This window comes from Dendropsophus ebraccatus, chromosome 7 (assembly GCF_027789765.1).
Source record: "Dendropsophus ebraccatus isolate aDenEbr1 chromosome 7, aDenEbr1.pat, whole genome shotgun sequence".
NCBI lineage: Eukaryota > Metazoa > Chordata > Amphibia > Anura > Hylidae > Dendropsophus > Dendropsophus ebraccatus.
The window spans coordinates 123,832,732-123,857,695 of record NC_091460.1 but is presented as its reverse complement, the minus strand read 5'-3'; the positions used below and the strand labels follow the sequence as shown (position 1 = coordinate 123,857,695).

The 24,964-nt window shown below is 42.2% G+C and overlaps 1 protein-coding gene across 2 annotated transcripts in view; it reads right to left on the bottom strand.

The window, feature by feature from the left end:
- RAP1GDS1 (Rap1 GTPase-GDP dissociation stimulator 1) overlaps positions 1 to 24,964 on the bottom strand; it is a 93,042-nt gene that overhangs the window by 48,450 nt on the left and 19,628 nt on the right. For both annotated transcript variants that reach the window (XM_069978349.1, XM_069978351.1), the window contains exon 2: positions 7,763 to 7,870. In XM_069978349.1, coding sequence (XP_069834450.1) covers positions 7,763 to 7,870 — 108 coding nt within the window. The remainder of the gene's footprint in view (positions 1 to 7,762; positions 7,871 to 24,964) is intronic.

The window sequence follows — 24,964 nt, the reverse complement described above, 5'->3', positions numbered from 1 at the left end:
GTCCAACTACAATCTCCAGGAAGTACTGGCAGGTGGTCTCCACTTAGTGCCCTATTACAGGGGACGATAATAGTGCGAAAAATCGTTATATCGTTCGAATTTTAATATAATCTTTCTGTGTAATTGCAGGTAACAATCGAAAAATCGTTCATATGTCGTTGATAGTTGATTTAGATCTGAACCTAAAATTATCACTAATCGTTCGTAATTCCACATTCGTTCGCTCAACTTACGCATTTGTTCACTAATTGTTCAGTGTAATTGCACATTGTTCATTGTTTTGCTGGGATCAGATGGAGTAAACGATCAAAGTAATGGTGCGTTTACACAGGCAGATTTATCTGACAGATGTTGGAAGCCAAAGCCAGGAATGGATTTGAAAAGATGAGGAATTTCAGTCTTTCCTTTATGACCCGTTCCCTGTTTATGGTCTGTTCCTGGCTTTGGCTTCAAAAATCTGTCAGATAAATCTGCCTGTGTAAACGCACCATAACAATTGCAATAACGATCATAGTAACGATTGTAACTAACAACCAACTTTCTGTGTAATATGGTGAACGATTTTAGGTTAACGATAAACAACCTCATTTGCAATCGTTTATAGTTAGTCGTTAAAAATCATTCAGTGTAATAGGACCGTTAGGGTCCTATCACATGGCCCGATCAGAAGGTGTAAACTGAGCAATTACATGGGCCAACTATTGGCCAGCAAGGGCTGCACGGACATGGTTAGCGATGTCTATGCAGCCCTTGGCTGTAGTGTAAAATAATAAAGTATTCACTAACATTTTTCTTGGCCACCAAATTGAAACCACAACAAAAAACATTACTGCACACAAGCATCTATACTAGAGATTGTGGACGGCACAGCAGCAGAAATCACCTAGACCGTGCACAGCGGCATTTATAAGGACTGTGGACTGACTGGGGCAGTATTTGCAGTGGACTATGCAGTGACCAACAGCATTGTTCATACTAGACTGTATTCTACACCAGACTATGCACCGACTTGGGGCAGCCTTTGCACTAGACTGTGCTGTCCTGCTCTGTTGTGAGTCTGTCCAAATGATGGCCAGCATGTGACCAATGCCCCTTCCCCAGTGTCCTTCATGGGCATATACAAGATCAGTGGTAAAAACTGGGGAAGGGGCATTAGTGACATGCTCCTCCATGTCGGCCATCTAATGGACAGAATCACCACAGAGCAGGACAGCAGAACCTGGAGGAGGGGAGTCTGATTTTGCCCTATGAAGTACCCAGGAAGCTGCTGCCATTAAGTGCAGTTAGTACACTTACTAATACTGTACACTGAACTGTTTTTGCTATAAAGTGGCCAACCCCGTTAAGGGCCATTTTTGTGAGCACTCTCTGTTTAGAGCTGTGTAGGGTTGCTGTAGTTTTAGTTAGAATGTGCCCTAATTATTTCAATGGGACAATGCAATTACATTTCACATTAAGGCCAATCCAATTTCTGCCCATAATTTTTAATAAAATAATGTTAGAGGGTTAGAAACTAATCTTCTTACAAATAAAGCTCAACATGCATATTAATTACGCAGAGGCCAGGTAAGGACACGCTTAATAAAAGCTTTTACTTATATCCTTTAGAGAACTTTATACCTGAATATCTATAGAGCTGGTACGATTTAAAGGGATACTTTCACATGCCCTCGTGTCAGAAACTTATACAGATTTGTAATTTACTTCTAGTCTTCCAGTATTTATCAGCTTCTGTATGTCATGCAGGAAGTTGTGTATTATTTCCAGTCTGACATTGTGCTCTCTGCTGCCACCTCTGTCCATGTCAAGAACTGCCCAAAGCAGGAAGTTTGTTTATGGGAATTTAGCACTGCTCTGGACAGTTCCTGACATGTCAGCAGAGAGCACTGTGTCAGACTGGGAAGAAGATACTACTTCCTGTATGGCAGCTGATAAGTACTGAAAGACTTGAGATTTTTAAATAGAAGTAAATTACAAGTCTATATAACTTTCTGACACCAGTTGATCTGAGTTTCACCAGCCTTTTGCTTTTAAAGAAAAAGGATCTAACATCTGACACTTTTCCAACCCCATGTGGCATGCATAAAATGCTCAGCTGGGCATGGATGTAATAATAAAGCAAAGCATTTGACGTATGAGACATGACATTACAAGGAGCCTGTAAGCCATCATAGTCCATGTCATCCTTGTACAGAGTTCAAGTGACTTAGAAGCCACATACACACTTACAGGACCTTGCAGGATGGGGAAACTGTATTTAACCCCTTCCCGTCAGTAATCTGTATATATATAAGTTCCTACTGCACATACTCCGTGCAGTAGGAATGTGTGTATATTATATATATATATATATATATATATATATATATATATATATATATACACACACACATACACGTTCCTGACTTCAGGGGCTTACTGATGTGTGTGGGACCGTTGCAGTGAGAGCAGTCCCGCACACATCAGTGTGTCCGGGGCCGGAGGTAATGAGAGGCAGCTGCGATCCTGCAATCTATAGCAATCGCGGCGTTTAAGGTACTCAGTGACAGAAACTTATTCTGTCACTGAGTGATCAGGACCCCTATAGCCGTGCTTCGGGGGTCCCGATCGCATGTACCGACGGGCGGAGGTAAGCCTCTTACCTCCGTCCTGTCGGTTCGGCAATCTGTGCATAGTCTCTGCTCTCAGGCAGGCTTTATGCACAGATAGCCGATAACACTGATCTATGCTATGCCATGGCATAGCATAGATCAGTACATGCAATCTAATGATTGTATGTTTTACAGTGAAAAAAGTGTTAAAAGTTTTTAAAAGTATTAAAAAAAAACCTTAGAAACGGCCCTCCCAATAAAAGTTTAAAATACCACCTTGACCATTAAAAAAAAATGTAAATATTAAAAATAAATAAATGAACATATTACACATTGTAGAGTGCGGAATTGTCCGATCTATTAATATATAACATTATTGTTCCCGCATGGTCAATGGCGTGAATTGGGGGGGGGGGGGGGGAACACCAGGATTACTGATTTTATTCAATTATATATCAGAAAAATTTTTTATAAAAAGCGATCAAAATTTCTCTGTTACACCAATATGACATTAATAAAAATTTTAGATCATAGCGCAAAAGAAATGTCTCCTCAACCTGCCCTGTAGGTGGAAAAATAAAAGCACTATGGCTCTTAGAAGGCGGGGAGGAACATTGTATTGATTTGACCCGGAAACCCAGGCATCAAAGGGCTCTGTCTTGAAGGGGTTAAAATAATTCTACCAAGTTATCTTTCCTGCCTTGTAGTGAGACCATCAGAAGGGTCCTTACATAGAAACATGAGGAGCTCATTGCTGTGTAGATAGAAGGCTCCACATGGTGCGAGTGTATTGTTGGTACTAGATGAAACAACAAGTGACTTGTCTGTAATCTGCCATGATGAAATCCAGATACACATGTGAAAAAGCAACTCGCTCTGGCTTATTAAATAAAGTGTCTGCACTAAAATGATGTGGAAGATTAATAAATCCAGGAGCAGACTGCGAGGGGTTATTCCATCTGCTATTATAATACGGGAATGGCAATCACAATAAATGGTGCCTAGCGGGAGAGGGAATACACTAGACAAATTGTTATTAATGTGCAAGCCATGGGGCGTTATAGAATGATGGGTCATCCTCATGTTTCAGTCCGCCCCTTCAGTAATATCACAGGCTGCTTAGAAGTTACTCTACGGATCTACAAGATGGATCAAGAAAACCAGGCATAGGAAAAAAGAGCAAGGAGGGTAGTGGCTTTGGTGCCAATTCACTTGCTAAGAAAAGCTATTAGAACCTGAAATAAAGCTCTGGGGCGACTGGCCAAATGTGCCATAAGATTTACAACTGACTTTCAGTTTTCTATTGATATCCTATTGAGGTTCTCCTTGCCTGACAAGCTGTATTAGGAGCAGTATTGAGGGTGCTCCGGGTGCAGGCGGGCAGCGGCTGCAGTGTTCGGGTGCGGGTGGGCGGCAATTTTGTAGGTGGGTGTGTGTTTGGAAGGGGGCTTTTGTGGTCCTCCAGGTGCGGGCGTGCGGTCCTGCAGGTTGGAGCGCATCTTTATTAATTTCCTTAAAAATCCAATTTACGATTTTCGAAGAAATTTAAATCGATTGTCAAAAGCTAGGCGAATTAATTTGATTAATCACCCAGCCCTAAATGACGGTGCAAAGTCTTGCAGTGTTGTCCCAGTCACTGCATATTATAACACAGTAGACTGCACTATTCTATACACTGCACCACCAAAAAAATGTATACTGTGTGGTAAGTCTTTTCAAGTACAACTGAAGCCACTAGGTGAAGGCAATACGGCGGCGTACATCTCGGGGCCTACTAAAGGAGACATGTGACCGTGCATAACTGTGACATATAAATCTGACGCAAGGCTTAGACATGACATTATCTCCGAATGGTACGAGAAAGTGAGGCAGTGTAATTGTTATTATGTAGCAGAAGTGACGGACTCTGCCTTTATCATTTTTTTTTTAGCATTAGTTCTAGCCTCAGTAAGCAAGTCTGAAATGGTTGTGGTTTTCTGCTTTCATGGAATAAATGACGACCGTAAGAGCCGGCTGTCAGACTAAACCAAAGCACCTGGAGTCAGCAGATTAGAAAAGTGCAGATTCCCAAGCAGACAGTAAAGTCATGAATGTGGGGTCAGTGCTATGGAGCTTCTCCGTCAGTACGTCTGTCTGTACCATTCTAGATCTAAACTGTGACTTCGTGTAGCACTACACATTGTCTTTCATTACTGACGGACAGCTGCAGTCCAGATTACATTACACATCACAGCTGGACCACTTTACATTACACAAGATTACATCCATTTTACTGTATTGCTTTGGTTGCAGCTGTAGCTCGATAGATAATAAAATGACTGTGTACTGCTACAAGTAGTCACAGGGTTACCGTAGCCTAAATGTCATCCTGCTGTAGTTTTACGCTAGCGGATATCAGTATAACCACAACTGAAGGTGATCGTATATAGGTGATTGATTATTCTACTTATATTTATATGGAAGCTGATCAGCCCCATCTGATAAGCCTACCCCATGTCCTGGCTATGCACATGGAAGCACGGCAGTGACAGGTTACTTTTTTTCCCCAAAAAATTAAAGGAGAAGTCTGGCCAAAACTATTTTTTAATATGTTATTACTTACGGAAAATTAGACAACTTTCTAATGTACATTAATTATGGGAAATGCACATATAGGGCTATTTCCCTTAATCTAGTAGATCAGGGAGACTTCAGATTCTCTAAAAAAAAAAAAAGTGACTCCACGAACAGGGGGTGTAATTCCAAGGGAGTGTCCAGCAGGGGCGCACTATATATATATATAGAAGTCAATGAGTACCATTGACTTCTATATATAGTGCACGCCTGCTGGACACTCCATTGGAATTACAATGGATGTGTGTGTAAATGTAATATACAGTGTAATGTACAGTCCCCAAAGTATTCCATAAATGTAATCAATCAGTACATCACAGTAAGCCCGCCGAACCGCCGCCCCTCTGGACTACACTCATCTACTACTCTCATCTGATGAGAGAGTAGTAGCTGGGTTATACTGCGATGAGATCGCCGCCGCCGCCACTGATGCTGCCGCACAGGGGAGCCGCTCATCACTGTGCAGCAGCTATCATCCCCCTCCGCTCCCCCCTCCTGCTTCTTCTTCCTGGATCTGGCCAAACTTTACACTATGTGACGGCTGACTCCCCGCCCGGCTGCCGCTCTCCGATTACACGTGCCGGCCGTGGACCACAGGAAGCACCGGGAGCCGGCATGTGTGATCGGAGAGCGGCGGCCAGGCGGGGAGTCAGCCATCACATAGTATAAAGTTTGGCCAGATCCAGGAAGAAGAAGCAGGCGGGGGAAGCGGAGGGGGATGATAGCTGCTGCACAGTGATGAGCGGCTCCCACTGCGCAGCAGCATCAGCAGCGATCTCATCGCAATATAACCCAGCTACTACTCTCCCATCACCTGCTCAGGCTGAAGATGCAGATGTGACAGAGGGGTGGGGTCACATGGGGGTGGGGAAACAGGATGTTCTGAGTGTGCACCGCAAAGACTACATGGTGTTTTAGCTGACAGGCAGACGTAATTCATGGCGAAAATCTGCACCAGCATGGATGTGTCCGTGCACCAGCCCAAACTTTTAAATGGCTTAGGAACCCCCGGAATAATTAATCATGATGCTGGGAGCTCCCAGGTCCAGTCAGCAGAACACCGTCAATGTACGGATGGAATTCTACGGACGTGTGCAGGACCCCTAAAACTGCCTTTAGGGTATAAACCCACACACCGTATATGCAGCAGATATGCAACAAATACGCAGCAGATTTGTTGGTACAGATTTGATGCTGTGTTCAGTTATTTAGATCTAATCTGCTGCGATTTTGCTGCGAGTTTGCTGCGAGTTTGCTGCGTATCGCAGCAGTAAATACGCTGCATATACGGTGTGTGGGTTTATACCCTTACACAGAATTACCTGTATTCCAGGTTTGGAAAGAATCTGTCCCTCAGTTCCCATGCGCCCAGCTTTACCTTCCTTGGTGAAGAGGTAAGGAAGTTTAGATTTCTGTGGCTGTACTTAATATATACTGTTGGTTATTGGTGGTGGTGGGACTTTAGGAGTCCAACTCTCATAGACTTAGACCAATCAAAACCTGTGTTATGTTTCTGCCACACGTCAAAAGTTTTTATGACAGAACCCTTTTAAATACAAATGGTGACGAATATTGCTGATCTATGTGGATGTCTATGATAAGTTTGTCAGAACCAGATTATATGATTTCTTACTCTATATATATATATATATATATATATATATATATATATATATTTACAGAAATCAGTAGTATAAGTGATTTTAAGAAACTATAATAGGTTTTATTAGGCAAAAAAAACCTCTTTCTGAACTCAAAAAGCGATTTCCAAGCCCCCCCCCTCACTTCTTATCTGTGCATTATCAGGCAAACAAGTCTTCATTACAGTGAAGCCAGTAAAGACAGGTTCTGCTGTGTCCATTATATCCTATGGAGGGGCAGAGGGGAATGAGCGAGAAGGAAGAAGAGACATGAAGGTCAGCTGTTTGTAGAATGTCTAGGCACTAGAGATGAGCGAACCGGGTTCAAATCCATCCGAACCCGAACGTTCGGCATTTGATTAGCGGTGGCTGCTGAACTTGGATAAAGCCCTAAGGCTATGTGGAAATCATGGATATAGTCATTGGCTGAATCCATGTTTTCCAGACAACCTTAGAGCTTTATCCAAGTTCAGCAGTCACTGCTAATCAAATGCCGAACGATCAGGTTCGGATGGACTCGAACCCGAACCCTGTTCGCTCATCTCTACTAGGCACCTAAAACGCTGGATTCAGACCCTCCCCTCTCCATAGAGTATAATGGACACAGAAATCCTGCTTCTTCTGAAGTGAGGGGGGGACCTAGGAAAACAGCTTTTTCAGTACAGAAGGAAACTCTTTTGGTAAATAAAACCTATACAGTGTTTCTTAAAATCGCTTGTACTATAGATATTTATTGTTTACAGAAAAATGACAGTTACTTGTTAACATTTCAGGCATTGTTTCTCTGCAAATTCCCATCTTCCCTGCAAACTACATACGCCCTGCTTCTACAAGGTATATTTGCAAAGCATCACAGGCAAATGAATTCCATCCCACCCGTTACCATCTAATGAATAGGAAGAGGATACGGGAACTTACTGTTCTGACCAAGAGCCTGGAGCAGACAATCCAAACATCCGTCTAACTTGTCAGATGTGCAGTCAGATCCAGTTAGCTTCAACTTCTCCAAGGTGTCACTTAAATTGTCTGCAATGTAAGCATAAAAATAGTAAGAAATCAGCAAAATTACTTTTGTTCCAAAGTTATAGATTGATTAAATATGGATTTGTAATTTAGATGATCAGAAATAATGCACAACACCTATAAAAATGTGTAATTTTTATCGTAGGTATACCTGTGAGAGACAGAATCTATAAAAAGATTCCAGAAAATGATTTTTAAATAATTACCATTTTATTGCATGAAATAAGTATTTGATCACATAACCAGCAAGAATTCTGACTCTCATAGACCTGTTAGTGTTTACAAGCTCCTCCTACTCTGCCCTCATTTCCCATATTAATTGCACCTGTTTAAACATCTGTACACACACACTCTCAGTAAATCACATTCCAACTTATCCACCATGTCCAAGACCAAAGAGCTGTCCAAGGACATCAGGATAAAAATTGTAGACTTGCACAAGGCTGGGATGGGCTACAAGACAATAGGCAAGAAGCTTGGTGAGAAGGCAACTATTGGCAAAAATTTCTTGGTCTGGGGCTCCACGCAAAATCTTGCCTTGTGGGGGTACGGATGATTTTGAAAAAAGGTCAGGAATCAGCCTAGAACTACACAGGAGGACCTGGTCAATGACCCGAAGAGAGCTGGGACCATGGTCTCAAAGATTACTGTTTATAAGACACTACGCTATAGAACTTATCCAATGTAAATATAGTTCTTGTTTTAATGTAAAAAAATTAATATGCATTATTTCCCTTTCTCCCATACCACATATGGTTTTAGCAATACGTATACAGTATATAGTATACACATAATAAAAAATGGGTGTGATCACATTAATCGGTACTGGCATGATCTCAGGAGAACGCTTTTATCTCTAAACAAGCACATTTAGAGGTGTGAATTGTATTTGTTCATTCAGAACAACCTCTCCTAACACTGCGGATTCTGCAGATAAGAGGCGATTGTTCATTTACGGAGAAATCTGATTGCCGAAACACGGCTGTTAGAGGACCTCAAGGGCTCATGCACTCGGGCATCAAACTCATCCATCAGATTAATGCACAATAGATTAGATACGATGGCAGACAATAGGAAAATGCACATTATGCTTTCCTCTTCCATCAGCCTGTGATGCATTCACTTGTGATCTTAATAAATGCAGTTTGTGCCTACGGGAACCTTATTATGAATGCATTAACACTTGAGGTGGGTTAGCATTAAGGAAGCCAGTCAGATAAGATAGATGTTGGCCGAAAGAGCATTCTGCATTACAGCTTATCTTATCCTAACACCCCAAATGTATGAAGAGTGCGTATGAGAGAACTTCTGCTAGACAGCTGGGGTGGGGGCTTCTCTCCCAGATCCTTCACATCTGTTGGGCCCCAGTCAGCAGGCCCCTATACACATTACACCGTCAGTGGGTCAGTGGGACTTTTCTCTAACGCGTATGGAGGCTTTTAGCAAGAAAGCAGCCAGTCTTGACGAATAATTAGCAATTTGCCATGAGCATTCTGGTCAGAAGAACTATAAGGGGTGCAGGGGCATCTGGAACCCAACTTGTAAGGGGACCCAAGTGCCTCTCTGCCATATAAGTATAGACACCAATATTATAAATGGAAGGTGGGGGATCATATTTTAAATCCGTGCAAAAAAAAAAAAAAAAAATTTCATGATGGAAACAATAACTTTTTACTTTACTTTATGTTGGCCTATTTGTAGAGTCTACTAGGTAGATGCACAGAAAAAGTGCAGCAGTTGCCCAAGGCAAGCTTTAGAATATGTTCCCATAGAGTCTTTTTTTATGCAAAAAATGACAGTTTTTATCAAAAGACAGGCATTTTTATGTAAAAAAGCCATTGTGGGAACATAGATGTATGGTGATCGTCCTGGACGAAGCAGGCTGCTGCTCCACTGGCTTTTAACTTCAGAGAACAAGCAATGCACTAATGTTGTCGCTGTCCTACACCTATTGTCTTGCACAGATACAGGAAGGTTTCCCATTTCCTCATCAAAATCGCTGCGGAATCTGTTGGCGCTATACAAATATTATTATAAATATAATTATTATTAAAATCCCTTCAACGGGAGATGGGGAACTACACATCTTTTTGCAATGCACCCAAGTGCGAATTTTGCCTTTGCGACTATACCCAGAAGCCACGTTCCCACATTTGCGATTCGAACGCAGCTGAAACCAGGTCCCCATTTCTTCACCAGCAGCAGGTGATGTTGCAAATGTGGAGATGCGGTCTAAGGCTACATTCACACATTGGTTGTTCTGTCCGCAATTGCAGACAGAACATAGAACCAATAGTATTCAATGGCCCCATTCACACGTCCGTACGGGGCCGCGATCCAAGCCGCAAAAAAAAAAAAAAAAAAAAAAAAAAAATGACATGCTGTTGGGCTCCTTTCACACAGAGCAAAACTGTGCATTCTCCAGCACGGAGAGAGGAGGCGCGCGAGCCTCCCATAGACTGTCATAATGACAGGGAGGCTGGTGGGATTCCGCAGCGGAGAACTTCTCCGTGATTCTGCCAGTTTTGCTCCGTGTGAACAGCGCCTAATGCGCCTAATTGTGGCCCAGATCGCTATGGTAATGAAGTGGGAATGTACCGATGCACATTCGTAGTACGGGCTGCACTACGGGTGTGTGAATATAGCCTAACAGGTATAAGCAGGCCACTTATTCTTCATGGTCTGCTTCTTCCCCCCAGAAATTGTAGAGAATTCCTATTGTGCACATAGGTGAACTCGTACTTCTCCATTAGGTCTGCTAAGTGCCCGGTTGTTATGCCAACACCCTACTTAAAACCTGCAGAGACACAACAAAACGTCAGCAGGGACCAAAAGCTGACAAGGTAATTGTTCTCTAGTTTGCTACCAGTCCATGGAAAAGGGTGAGTGACGCGCCTCCTATTATGACAATATCTTAATATAAAATATATAAAAACATTAAAAAAGCTGTAATATTTTTTAGCTTACAAACCACATAGCCCTTGCAAGACAACCTCAAGATAGAATACAAAAACATGGACGTATTGATTCACCTTAATTTATACTCTGAGGGGTTTATCAGACAAGCAGGGTGTCTGCTGGCAAAGTTTATACACGGTCATAAGAGGAGGAATGATGGCTGCATCCACAGGGAGGATTGCCGGCAACGAGCCCAGAGAACATTGCTGATGTAAATGTATGGCTGCAGAGGTGTATAGTCTCTGTTCACATCTGCATCAAAGCTTCCTTGTACGACAGAATCCACATTAAGGGTACAAACCCACTTGACGTATTTGCTGCGTGAATCAGTCTTAAAAATAAGCAGGCAAAACACAGGTTGGCTTTATACAATTGTTCTGCGTTAAAATACGCAATTGCGTATTTTTGAAGCGTGAAGCTTGTTGTTAGCAAAGCATCAGTTGTTAACAACCTGTGCGAAAAACGCATGTAGCTTCACGCTTCAAAAATACGCAATTGCGTATTTTAATGCAGAACAATCGTATAAAGCCAACCTGCGTTTTGCCTGCTTATTTTTAAGACTGATTCACGCAGCAAATACGTCAAGTGGGTTTGTACCCTTAGGGTGCGTTCACACCTACAGGATCGACACGAGATGAGTATAATGCACCACACTTCCGGGTCTAGCGTGGGTGGGGGGGAAACACGGGGAAGGGGGACATTTACATACATAACACACATTACAAATTTGTATAACTTTGTAATGTGTGTTATTTTGTGAATAACTGTTTAGCGCCGCACTACCCCTTTAACGATTTTCTGAACAACCTGAAATCTTTCACCATAATACATGGGACAATAGACGTTAGTTACAATCACAGTTAGGATTGTTACATAATTACAATTAGTTTGTATATGAACAATCGTAATAACAAACAATGTATACATACGTCAAAAGATTGTCGAACGATTAGCGAGCGATTAACAATAATTTTATGGTCGCCTCAAAAGATGCGATCAATGACACACAAATTTTCTTTTGGGTCCTATTAGACAAAGCGATTTTTAGCGATAAACTATCGCAAACTAGATCATTTATTGTTGAACTGAAATCGTTCACCATATTACACGGAACGATAGTCGTAAGTTACAATCGTTAATCGTTAAAAGAGCAGACAAAGAGAATACATCAAGTCCGGCAACCTCACTTAGGGAACATTTACACAGAAAGATTATCTGACAGATTATCTACCAAGGATTTGAAGCCAAAGCCAGGAATGGATTTGAAAAGAGGAAAAATTAAACCTGCAATATATTAGGCCTGAATTTGTCGCATGTGTCAAATTTAAAAGGAATGTGTCATCAAAAAATAACTGATTTCAATGTTTTTATGTTAAATATTTTTTAAGAATTTTTGGTGCCGTTTCTACTAATTTTCCATTTTACTGTCTAAATTATAACATAATCCTGATATCTTGCAATTTTTATTCTCACCACTAGAACAAAAACTAAGCTGAGACTTTCTATTCTGTCTGTGGTGATGAGGAGGGTGCTGTAAAGTAATCTGTACAGCATTAGTGACATGTGACACCGGTAGATAGAGGAGACAATAGCAGCTCCCTGTGAAATGACCTCTTCTTAGGTCCCAGAGTACACTCAGTAATGCTTTACATTCATCTCAAGGGGACAGACTGACTGTTGCTGTCTATGTCCATGAGTCTTGCTGTAAAGCACGTCACTGAATGCTGTTAAAAAAAGCTCAGGCAAGATGGCAGCCACCATAATAATGTACAAATAGTTAAATAAAAAAATAGTCAGAAAATAAAAACAGATTATAATAAAATAACTTTTAGTATCTGACTCTAAGCCGTAAAAGAAAATTTAGGGGACACATGCCCTTTAAGGCCATTTCTCTTTCCCCAAGGTCATACCCAATTCCAGGCACTTCAGAAAAGGGTTTAAGCCAGTTTTTGGGTCCAAGTGCAATAGAATATCTGAAGCAATGTCCAAACAAAGCCTCAGACACAATAAGATTAAAATCAAGGATTAAAGGGGTTATCCAGGGCTACATAAACAAGGCCACTTTCTTCCAGAGACAACATGACTCTTGTCTCCAGTTCACTTGCGGTTTGCAATTAAACTCCATTCACTTCAATGGAACGGAGTTACAAAACTCCACCCACACTGGAGACAAGAGTGGTGTTGTCTCTGCAAGAAAGTGGCTATGTTTCTGTAGCACTGGATAATCCCTTTAAATCACAGCAGATTTTCATGGATCACTTTTCTATGTATGTATATCTGTAAATAAAATTAATCACTGAACACGTACAGTAAGCTATTCAGCGGCAAGGTTCTTCATAAAATCAAGACAATGTTTAGTAAAGCAGCTCTAGCACGTAAGAGAACTGCAAATACAGCAGTATACTTTTATTATGGGATATGCTCCTTTTAAAGGGGTGTTTTAGAGAAAAGAAATCGTTTTTATATCAATTTATCTTAGAAAGTTACACACATATGTAATTTACTTCTACTTAAAAATCTCAAGTCTGCTGTATGTCCTGCAGGATATGGTGTATTTTTTCCAGTCTGACACAGTGCTCTCTGCTGCCATCTCTGTCTGTGTCAGGAACTTTCCAGAGCAGTAGACATTTTCTATGGGGATTTGCTTCTGCTCTAAACCATTTCTGTCATGGACAGAGGTGGCAGCAGAGAGCATTGTGTAAGACTGGAAAGAATACACCACTTACTGCAGGACATACAGCAGCTGATAAGTACTGGAAGAAATACGATCCAGGAGAGAAAAAAAGCGCTGCACCTCACACCTATGACACTAATGCCTCTCGGCTGCATATAAAAAAATATCAGAAGTTTGTGGGTAAATTGATCAAGCCACACTGCCCCATGTACCAACGTGCAGGTCTCTGATACACATGGGTCCCTACACTAAGTCCACACTGTGTCGGTCAGGGACCACCACCCCCGCTAGGCGTGCACAGGCAGGGAAGGGAGGCCATGGAACGGCCCTGCAACTCCCATGTCACAGGACCAGACCCAAAAAGGCCCCCCCAAAAACACCCAGCCGGCACCACCGGCAGAGGAGGCTGCCCCCAAACAGCACAAGTCTGGATAAGGTATTACACTCACCAAAGCTGCTGTAGACAGAATGGAAAAGACAGGGGGATAAAAACGTGCACTCAGGTGTCTCCTGCTGATTGCGGTCAAGTGGGTCTTGCCAGGAGGAGTGCAAAAACACTTAGAGGATACAAACACACACAGCGTATACGCAGCAGATACGCAGCAGATCTGCAGCAGATTTGATGCTGTGTTCAGTTATTTAGATCTAATCTGCTGCGTATCTGCTGCGTATCGCAGCAGTAAATACGCTGCGTATGCGGTGTGTGTGTTTGTACCCAGAAAAGAAAGAAACAAATACGATCCAGGAGAGAAAAAAGCGCTGCACCTCACACCTATGGATGACACTAATGCCTCTCGGCTGCATATAAAAAAAACATCAGAAGTTTGTGTGTAAATTGATGAAGCCACACTGCCCCATGTACCAACGTGCAGGTCTACACATGGGTCCCCCGCTAGGCGTGCGCAGGCAGCAGAGAGGCATTAGTGTCAGCCATAGGTGTGAGGTGCAGCTCTTTTTTCTCTCCTGGATCGTATAAGTACTGGAAGACTTGAGGCTTTTTTTTTTAAATAGAATTTACAAAAGTGTATTGATTATAAAATATTTTGTTTCCGAATGAACCCCTTTAAGAAAGGGATAATTCTGATAGGTAAGACACAGGCAACACTAGCAAGACATTAGCAATTATGCCATCACCGCTTCCTTACACTTCCATGAGATGTACGGTCGTTCTTTGTTGGCCATTTCTACCTACTTAATATGCTAGTCCACAGACCATGGAAGAAAAGTGAGGCCACCAAGAGCAATACATTTCAAAAGGCAGTCGGAGCCATTTCTAAACGCCTCCAGTATACAAAACCAGCAAATGTTCTCAGATGATGAGACGGACAAGCTGAATTACTTTTTTTTTAAATCTGACTAAACTTCAATACTAAACTGGCCCGGCTGAATAATGTTCTAAACGGAGTGAATGGTTACGGCAGTGATTTTCAACCAGTGTGCCGCGACACATGGTCGGGTGTGCCGCGGGGAAAGTTCCCCAAACTATGTTGCCCCTGTGAAACAGAAGAAAACAATGGGGGAGAGAAACCTGGGGATGGGGGAGAAACAGGGGAGAGAAGCAGGGGGGAGAGAAACATGGGGATGGGGGAGAGAAGCAGGGGGGGAGAGAAGTTTGGTGGAGAGAAGCATGGGGGAGAGAAGCACGGGGGAGAGAAGCATGGGGGAGAAGTATGGTGGAGAGAAGCATGGTGGAGAGAAGCATGGTGGAGAGAAGCATGGTGGAGAGAAGCATGGTGGAGAGAAGCATGGTGGAGAGAAGCATGGTGGAGAGAAGCATGGTGGAGAGAAGCATGGTGGAGAGAAGCAAGGGGGAGAAGTATGGTGGAGAGAAGAACAGGAGAGAAGCATGGGGGAGAGAAGCATGGGGGAGAGAAGCGCAGGGGGAGAAGTATGGTGGAGAGAAGCACAGGAGAGAAGTAGGGGGGAGAGAAGCATGGGGGAGAGAAGCGCAGGGGGAGAAGTATGGTGGAGAGAAGCACAGGAGAGAAGTAGGGGGGAGAAGTATGGTGGGGAGAAGAAAACAGGCCCAGGTTTCAACACTGTTATAAATACATTTAGAATCTATATTATAAATTATATGTATAATATGTACTGTTTTAGTGTCATTTTGTGCCATTTTGGTTGGTGGTGTGCCCCGGGATTTTTTAAGTATAAAAAGTGTGTCGCGGCTTAAAAAAGGTTGAAAATCACTGGGTTACGGGAACGAAACACCAACAGAACGAGGAACAATAATGTTTCTTTTAGAAACAAAAAGTTATACGAGCGCTATTAAAAAAAACATCATCTCGCTTTTCATATTAAAGGACCATGATGAAACTTAGCAAAGCACTAGTGTAAGGGCCCTATTACACGGGACGATTATCGTGCGGAAAATCGTTATATCATTCGAATTTAAACGTTAATCATCATGTGTAACTACAGGCAACAATCGAAAAATCGCTTGAGTCGTTGATCGTTGATTTATGGTGGGTTTACACAAATTTATCTGACAGAGGTTTGAAGCCAAAGCCAGGAACAGACTATAAACAGAAAAAAGGTCATAAAGGAAAGACCGAGATTTCTCCTCTTCCTAAATCTATTCCTGGTAAATCTCTCTGTGTAAACGCACTATTAGATCTAACCTTAAAATCGTTGTTAGGGTCCTATTACACAGTGTGTTTTTTTTTTAACGATTAACGAAAAATGATCGCAAACGAGATTGTTTATCGTCAACCTGAAATCGTTCACCATATTACACAGAATGATAGTCGATCATTACTACCATCGTTACTCCTTCTGATCCCAGCAAAACAATTAACAATAAGCAATTACACTGAATGATTAGTGAACAAATGCAGAACTACAGCCAACAAATGTGGAATTACAGCGAACGATTAACGATAATTTTAGGTTCAGATCTAAATCAACGATCAACGACACACAAACGATTTTTCGATCGTTGCCTGCAATTACACAGAACGATTATCGTGAACGCTATAACAATTTTTCGCATGATAATCGTCCCGTGTAATAGGGCCCTTACTCAATTCCACATCCGTTCACTAATCGTTCAGTTTAATTGCACATCGTTCCTTCTTTTGCTGGGATTAGACGGAGTAAACAATTTCAGGTTCGATCATTTATCATTAAAAACCGTTTCGTCTAATACGACCCTAATATTACACAGGACGATTATCGTGTGGAAAATAGTTATATCCATCCGAACCCGATCATTCGGCATTTGATTAGCGGTGGCTGCTGAACTTGGATAAAGCCCTAAGGCTATGTGGAAATCATGGATATAGTCATTGGCTGTATCCATGTTTTCCAGACAACCTTAGAGCTTTATCCAAGTTCAGCAGCCCCCGCTAATCACATGCTGAACGATCGGGTTCGGATGGACTCGAACCCGAACCCGGTTCACTCATCTCTAGTTATATCGTATATTCAAATGTGAATGATAATTGTCCTGTGTAATTCGTAGGCAAAGATTGAAAAATCGATTGTGTGTCGATTGTGATTTAGATCTGACCCTAATATCATTAATCGTTCGCTAATATTACACATTGGTTCACTAATCGTTCAGTGTTATGCTTCGTTTACACAGAACGATTACCGTTCGAGTTATCGCAATAACGATGGCATTTGAGCGATAATCGTTCCGTATAAACACAGCAAATGATCAAGCGACGAGCGACAAATCGTTCATTTTGATCTTTCAACATGTGTTCAAATCGTCATTTGTCGTTCACTAAAAATTCGCAGATTGCTTCGTGTAAACAGTCTTTCAAAGATTCACCCTATGTGAAAGATAGGCTTAAGCGATCTTAAAAACGATCGCAATAACGATTTTTCTTACGGATTTTCTAACGATTTATTCGTCTAAACGCTGAACATTATAAAAACCAAATTTTTGCTTCAAAATGGTTAAACGATCGATTGGGCGAATTGCTTTGTGTAAACGCAGCATTATTGCACATCGTTCCTTCTTTTGCTGGGATCACATGGAGTAAACGATCACACTAACAATCGTAACTAACAACTATCGTTATGTTTAATATAGTGAACGATTTCAAGTTCACAATAAACAATCTCGTTTGCGATCATTTATAATTAAAAATCACTTTGTCTAATACGACCCTAAGGGCCCTATTACACAGGACGATTATCGTGTGGAAAATCGTTATATCGTATATTAGAATTTAAACGATAATCGTCCTGTGTAATTGCAGGCAATGATCGAAAAATCGATTGTGTGTCGTTGATTTAGATCGGACCCTTATATCATCACTAATCGTTCGCTAATATTCCACATTCGTTCACTAATCGTTCAGTGTAATTGCACATTGTTAATTCTTTTGCTGGGGTCAGATGGAGTAAACAATCGTAGTAACGATCGCTATAACAATTGAAACTAACGCCTATTGTTCTGTGTAGTATGGTGAACGATTTCAGGTTAATGATAAACAATCGATTCTCGTTAGTCGTTAAAAATCCCTTTGTCTAATAGGAGCCCAAGTCTCCCTCTCAGGATTGTACACTCAGATTTTCTACTATTTGACACTCCATGGGTAGAGGATTCTTTATGTGTTATGTTATTGTTTCTAGATGACAGTGGGACAATAATTGTGACACTTTGTCCTTGCTGTAGAAAAACAGTGAAGGACACAGAGTAAGACTCTCTGATAATAATATCTATAACTCTTTTTATCCTTCACGTCAGGATGTCAGGTCGGCTTAGAGAATGGCCAAGATGCTGCAAGAAATATCTGTGCCTCTAGCGTCAATAAAGAATACACAGCATAGTGAATTACAGTGAAGACACGGGACACGATTTATCCAAGTGTATAAAACAGAAAGTACAGTAGTATAAACTGCCCACAGTAGCCAATCACAGCCCAGTTTTCATTTTACCAGACCTAAGAGCTGAGCTGTGATTTGTCACCCCCTTTTTGCATCATGACATTTTCTACACAGGTGTAAGGGGTAAATTTAGCAGTTTTCATACCTTATTTTATATCATATGTCTTGGTGCTTGTTCCAGTAAAAAGTGATCTTTTATCATCTGGGGATTGTGCAATCTGGGCGGGGCTTCACAGACAAAAAGCCACTTAGCCCCGCCAACAACGCCCCTCGTGATGTCATCATCATCATAAGCCCTGCTCCTTGACACCCATTGGAACAGGCCAGCCTAAAGATCTAGGCCTCACCCCTCTCTAGGCTAGCCTGTTACAATGGCCGTCGAGCGGCGGGACCTATGTGCCGATGACGTCACGAGAGGCGGGGCCAACGGCTGTGTTGTGGGTGGGGCTAAGTGGCGCTTCAACCGTTAAACCCGTCCTGATAACACAATCCAGAGATGATAAAAGATCACTTTTTACTGGAACAAGCACCATGACGTATGATATAAAATAAGGTATAAACACTGCTAAATTTACCTCTTATATCTATGAAGAGTAGTCATAATGCAAAAAGGGGGTGACAGTGTCACTTTAAGGCCCTATTACACAAAACAATTATCGGTCGTATTCGGCCAATATCGGCAGATAGCGGAGGTCTGCTGCCGCCGCTCCTATTCCACGGGGCGGCGGCAGCAGACCACTGCTATCTGCTATGGGCTGCCCGGATAATCCAGCAATCACCCGGGCAGCCTCCCCACGGCCCCCTTGCACACACCCGCTGCTCTAATAGCGGCAGTAAGCAGGGAAGGAGTAGCAAGCGAGCGCGGACAGCCCCATGTAATAGGGGCTTTACTGTGGGCAGCTTACACAAATTTCTGTTGTACAAACTTTGACGAGTCACAAACATTAACCTGATCACACGGCCAACAGTCTGGATTTTAATCATACTGAAAATAAAAGGCGGAAATGAACCTGAATGAACCTTGCTGTAAATCATGGGTCTCCAAACTGCGGCACCACAATTCCCATCATGCCAAATGCTGTCCAGGCATGATGGGAGTTGTAGTTTTGCAAAAGCTGGAGAGCCAAGATTCCCCATGCATGAGTTAAAGGGTAAAAACGAATGCTGTTGTATGCCATACTGCAGGATCCGTTTCCTATTCAATTACATTATAAAACAAAAAAAATTTTTGTTAACATTCACAATTAAAAGGTAGTGAATCTAGTCTTGTGTTATTTTCACAAAGCCATGAACTTCTGGGGGCTGGACGCAGTAAGGGGCGACATGGCCCCTCTGCTACCACCACCATTTGTGTCTGGAACTGCAGGGCTTTATGGCTCTTAAAAGGTGAAGAGGAAAAAGAAAAACACAAAACTGAAAATTGTCGTCGTCGTTAAGGGCTCTGTCCTTAAGCGGTTAAATGCAGCTGTGAGTTTAGACAGCTGCATTTAAATGGCTAATTAGCCAGGCGCAGTCTTCGTCCCACATGACCCCTCTCTTAACTCACCTAAGGGCGCTCATGGATCCTTAACCTCCTAAGGACGGAGCCTAAAATGGCCTTAAGGACCGCATCAATTTTTATTTTTTTTGCATTTTCTTTTTTTCCTTCTCGTCTTCTAAAAGACATAACTCCATCTACAGGGCCATGTGAGGGCTTGCTTTTTACAGAAATAAGTGTACTTTGTAATAGTCTTTCAATCTACCATAACATGTATGACAGGACCAACAAAATATAATTTATGGGGTGAATCTGGGACAAAAAAAATGCAATTCCGCCAATTTTGGGGGGTTTACGTAATGCACTTTACAGTAAAACCGACATGATATCTTTATTCTATAGGTCCGTCTGAATACAGCAATATGCAGTTTTCATAGCTTTTCTAATGTTTTACTATTGTTATTAACAGTAAAACTTTTTGCATATAGGTATATTTAAAATGTCCATATTGTGACTCTTTTAGCGCTTTTATTTTTTCACCTACGGGGCTGTATGTGGCATCATTTTTTGTGCCATGATCTCTAGTTTTTATTAGTATATCGGACATATTGATCATCTTTATTACTTTTTATATATAAAATTTTATTTAAAAAAGTCAACAATCCTGGCATTTTTTTTACCGCTTATTGTTCACGTTATTCACAGTGCAGTAATAATATTGTTTTTATTTTAATAGATCGAACAATCATACACGTTACGACATATATTATGTTAATTTTAATATTTTTATGTGTTTTGTTTATAAAATGGGAAGGGGGGTGATTGCAGCCACATCCCCCCCCCCACCACAAAGCGAGCTCAGCTCCTGACTGATGTGCCGCTCTGACACGCCGGGCAGGTTGGGGAGCGTGCTGGGACGGGCAATTTGGGGGCGCTGGGAGAGACAGGTTGGGGGCGCTGGGACGGAGGGGTGGCATTGCTGTGCTGGGTCGGTTGGCGCTATGCTGGGCCGCTGAGAGAGGCAATGGCGGGCCGCTGGAACAGGCTGAGACGGTATCGGTATTTTCGCAGTGTATCGCCCAGCCCTACTACAGACACATTACACATACACCAATGGTATAGTACATTGTGGCTTGCAAAACACAAGCCTTCATAGTTATGTGAGTGGGAAAATAAAAATGTTATGGCTGTCTGCAATAGGAAGGCCAAAACTGGCTGTGACGTTGAACAGACATTGCCTTCTGTAAAACCTGTGATTTCCGTACTTGTTAAGAATTAAGGGGAGGAAAAAAAAAAAAAGACTGATGATCGTTAGAAATGAGTGCAACTCATGAGCATGCGCTAGTCCAATTGTTCTGCATTAAAGTGTCACGGTCAATTTTATATTTTTTTTTTGCAGAAATCAATAGTCCAGGCGATTTTAAGAAACTTTGTAATAGGATTTATTAGGCAAATATGACATTATCTGCATTTAAAAAAGACTTTCCCCAGCCCCCCCCCTCCTCACTCTCATCCACTGAAGGGAGATTAGTCGCCAGCAAAGAGCAGAGAACAAAGGATTACACAGTGGAGCTGTGTGAAAGCCTATTCAGAGGTCAGAGAGGTCAGTGCTGACCTCAGAGGAGATAGCCTGGTGATATAGCTGTAAATTAACTCTTTGTTGTCCTGTTTTGGTGCCTCATCTCCCTCCACTCTCCATTGAGAACAATGAAGACAGGGAGTTAGAGCTTCAAACTACTTTTTCATGATAAAAATGCATTTTTCGGCTAATAAATCCAATTACAAAGTTTCTTAAAATCGCCTGTCCCATTGATTTCTGCAAAAAAAATTTAAACAACGGTGATACTTTAATTATTGGTGGCTGAAGAAGTTGGATGCAGCGCTTGAGAGTCCAGGGATACAGCCTTAGGCCATAGTCATTTATGTTTTCCTGGATTCCCTAGGGCTGCATCCACCGGTAATAAAATGCTCAAGTTGTGCTCATCCCTAGTCACCATTCAATAATCTTTGCCAGTGGACGCACAACACAACCCACAGACCTGATGCATTCAAAGTGTTCAGAGACAATTTACAAAAGGTAAGAATATGCATATGTCATCTATATAAGCAGATCTATAGCCTGGATTGGTGCTTGTAAATAAGCACAACACATCCATACGGCTGCAATATAGAACGGTAAGTCAGGCCTGCCTTAGCTGAATGGCTTTTACTGTATAAATAGTACCGAATTCCTTTAAGGTACAATACGCCCCATTAAATCTTGCCACAACATCCTGCATACTCTCACAGTTTCATTTAACACCCGGTTTAGTTGTTTTATAACAATTTAACTTGTGTTCACAACAATTAAACTTATGAACCAGCTTAGAGTGGGACTTTTTTTTTTTTTTTGCAGTTTTAGCAATGTAAATACTGTGTTAAGAAATGGCACACAGAGGCAACACAATGCTTTATAGGGACAGTCTGGTGTAGAAGATTCATTGCTAAATACCCTACAGGAGGGTTTGTGGTAGATGGGGGTCCCCACTTGAGATACTTTATAAACCAGTAACCTAAGGTTATTTGTGGCCATGTTATAAGGCAGATATTGATGTCAGCCGTCGGCACCTTTCCTGCAGGAACAACAGACACTTGGTCCGCCGGGCAGGTTAGTAAACAACATGATTGTCCCTTGAGAACCAATTAAATCCAAAAGGGCATTTCATTAAAAGATTAAGGCAATGTACTGGCGAAAAAAGAAAATAAATAAGAGAAAAACAAGCAGCCAAAGAGAAACAAGAAATGAATATTGTCAGGAAGGAGAAAACGGCCACGATTTATGTCAGGGATGGGAAACCTTTGGCCCTCCAGCTGTTGCAAAACTACAACCATGACTGGACGGCCAAAGCTTTAGCTCATTCACCTATTACTTATTATATAACCACAGTATCACTTTATAACACTTTTTATAACATGTTGCAAGACAAACGACTAATATAGCAGCGATTTGCTGCTGTAGCTCTATAGGAGCGGTGGGCTGCTATCGCTCTATATGCTATGGGCTGCCCGGATGATCTACCAATCTATCACACCCCCCCCCCCCCCGGCTCACCCACTTGCCACTGCTGCGTGGAAAGGAGGTGGCAGCGAGCGGAGGACAAGTAGCAAATGAGCACTGACATCGCTAATTTGCTCCTCAAAGTCGCCCTGTGTAATAGGGGCTTAAAGGGGTTATCCAGCGCTACAAAAACATGGCAACTTATCCCCCCCCCTCTTCAATCAGTACATCAGAAGGGCACTGAGCAAGGAGGGAGAGACGTCCCGGTGCATCTACCTCCCCCCTCCCTCCCTGCTCGGTGCTGCTGCCGCCACATATACACAGTACTATTCCCCCATCATCTGCTCATAGTATGAGCAGATGATGGGGGAATAGTACCAGGGCCGATCTCCATCATTGCCGATCCGCTGCACTCCCACCGCCGTCCGCCAATCCGCCCCCGCGGCACTGGACTATATACACTGAACTACTGCTCCCATCATCTGCTCATAAAATGAGCAGGTGATGGGAGCAGTAGCTGGATTATCGCTATCAAATGCCTGATGCCGCCGGGCGCAGGCGGAGCCGATCATCACACAGGAGCGATCATGCCCCCTGCGCTCCCCTCTCCTCCTTCTTCTGGGGTCCCGTAAACTTCCCCCTATCCCACTGCTGACTCTCCGCCTGGCCGCCACTCTCCGCTCTCACATCCCGAGAGCCTGTATGTGAGAGCGGAGGCCAGGCGGGGAATCAGCAGTGGGATAGGGGGAAGTTTACCGGACCCCGGAAGAAGGAGGAGGGGGGAGCGGCATCAGGCATGTGATAGCAATAATTCAGCTACTGCTCCCATCACCTGCTCGTATTATGAGCAGATGATAGGAGCAGTAGTTCAGTGTATATAGTCCAGTCCAGTGTGGCGGGGACGGATCGGCGGGCGGGAGTGCAGCGGATCGGCAATGATAGAGATCGGCCCTGGTACTATTACCCCCATCATCTGCTCATACTATGAGCAGATGATGGGGGAATAGTACTGTGTATATGTGGCGGCAGCAGCACCGAGCAGGAAGGGAGGGGGGAGGTAGATGCACCGGGACGTCTCTCCCTCACTGCTCGGTGCCCTTCTAATGTACTGATTGAATTCATTTATGGAATACTTTGGGGAGCAAGGATACTTGCTCCCCAAAGTATTCCATAGATGTATTAATTCAATAAAGCATACTGTACAGTACATTACATTACTTTACATAGACACCCATAGAAACAATAAAGTCCCATAGACTTCTACATATAGAGTGCCCCCTGTTGGACACTCCATAGGAATTACACCGTTCGTCGTGACGTCACTGTTTCTGAGAGAATCCTAACACTCCATGATCTACTAAATTAAGGGAAAAAGCCCTACATGTGCATTTCCCATAATTAATGTACATTAGAAATTTGTCTAACTTTCCATAAGTAATAACATATCAAAAAATTATTTTGGCTAGACTTCCCCTTTAAATCACAAAGTGCGAGATGTCGAAATAGAGGTACAATCAAAGCATTGGGAGCGTCTATATAAACGCCTCCTTATCATACCACAAAGCACATAGATAAGGTGGGCAGTGGGCTATCCCCTTCTTTCATCTCTTATAAATTTTTACACAACAGCCAAAGAATAAACACAATTGTCAGAAATATATCCACAACAGCACAACATCTCTCTAACAGCCACCAAATCACTTAGTTCTAGAATAAATTCCACAAAACCTTTGTCCTCTTATTCTTCGAGTACCGCTTTAGGAACCCCACTCAGTAAACACTATAAGCATTACTTTTTTTAAAATTAGAATTTTACAGACAATTTTTCCCCAACATTCAGATTTTTTTTTTAACCTATAACATGTAACACTATAACACGTAACATAACAACCAACATAGTCTGCACATTTGTAAACCTGTATGACCTAAAATAACCTTTTTTGATCATGTATGCATGTAATTCCACTGTTCACACAGTTCCTTGAGTGTTATCGTGTTATCGTTGTGCCTTATATGAATTCACACTTGTATTTTCTTTATGAACCTTAAAGCCTACCTGTCACAAACCTTTTTTTAAGAAGTCAAAAGGGGTTGTTATTGCAAGAAGTT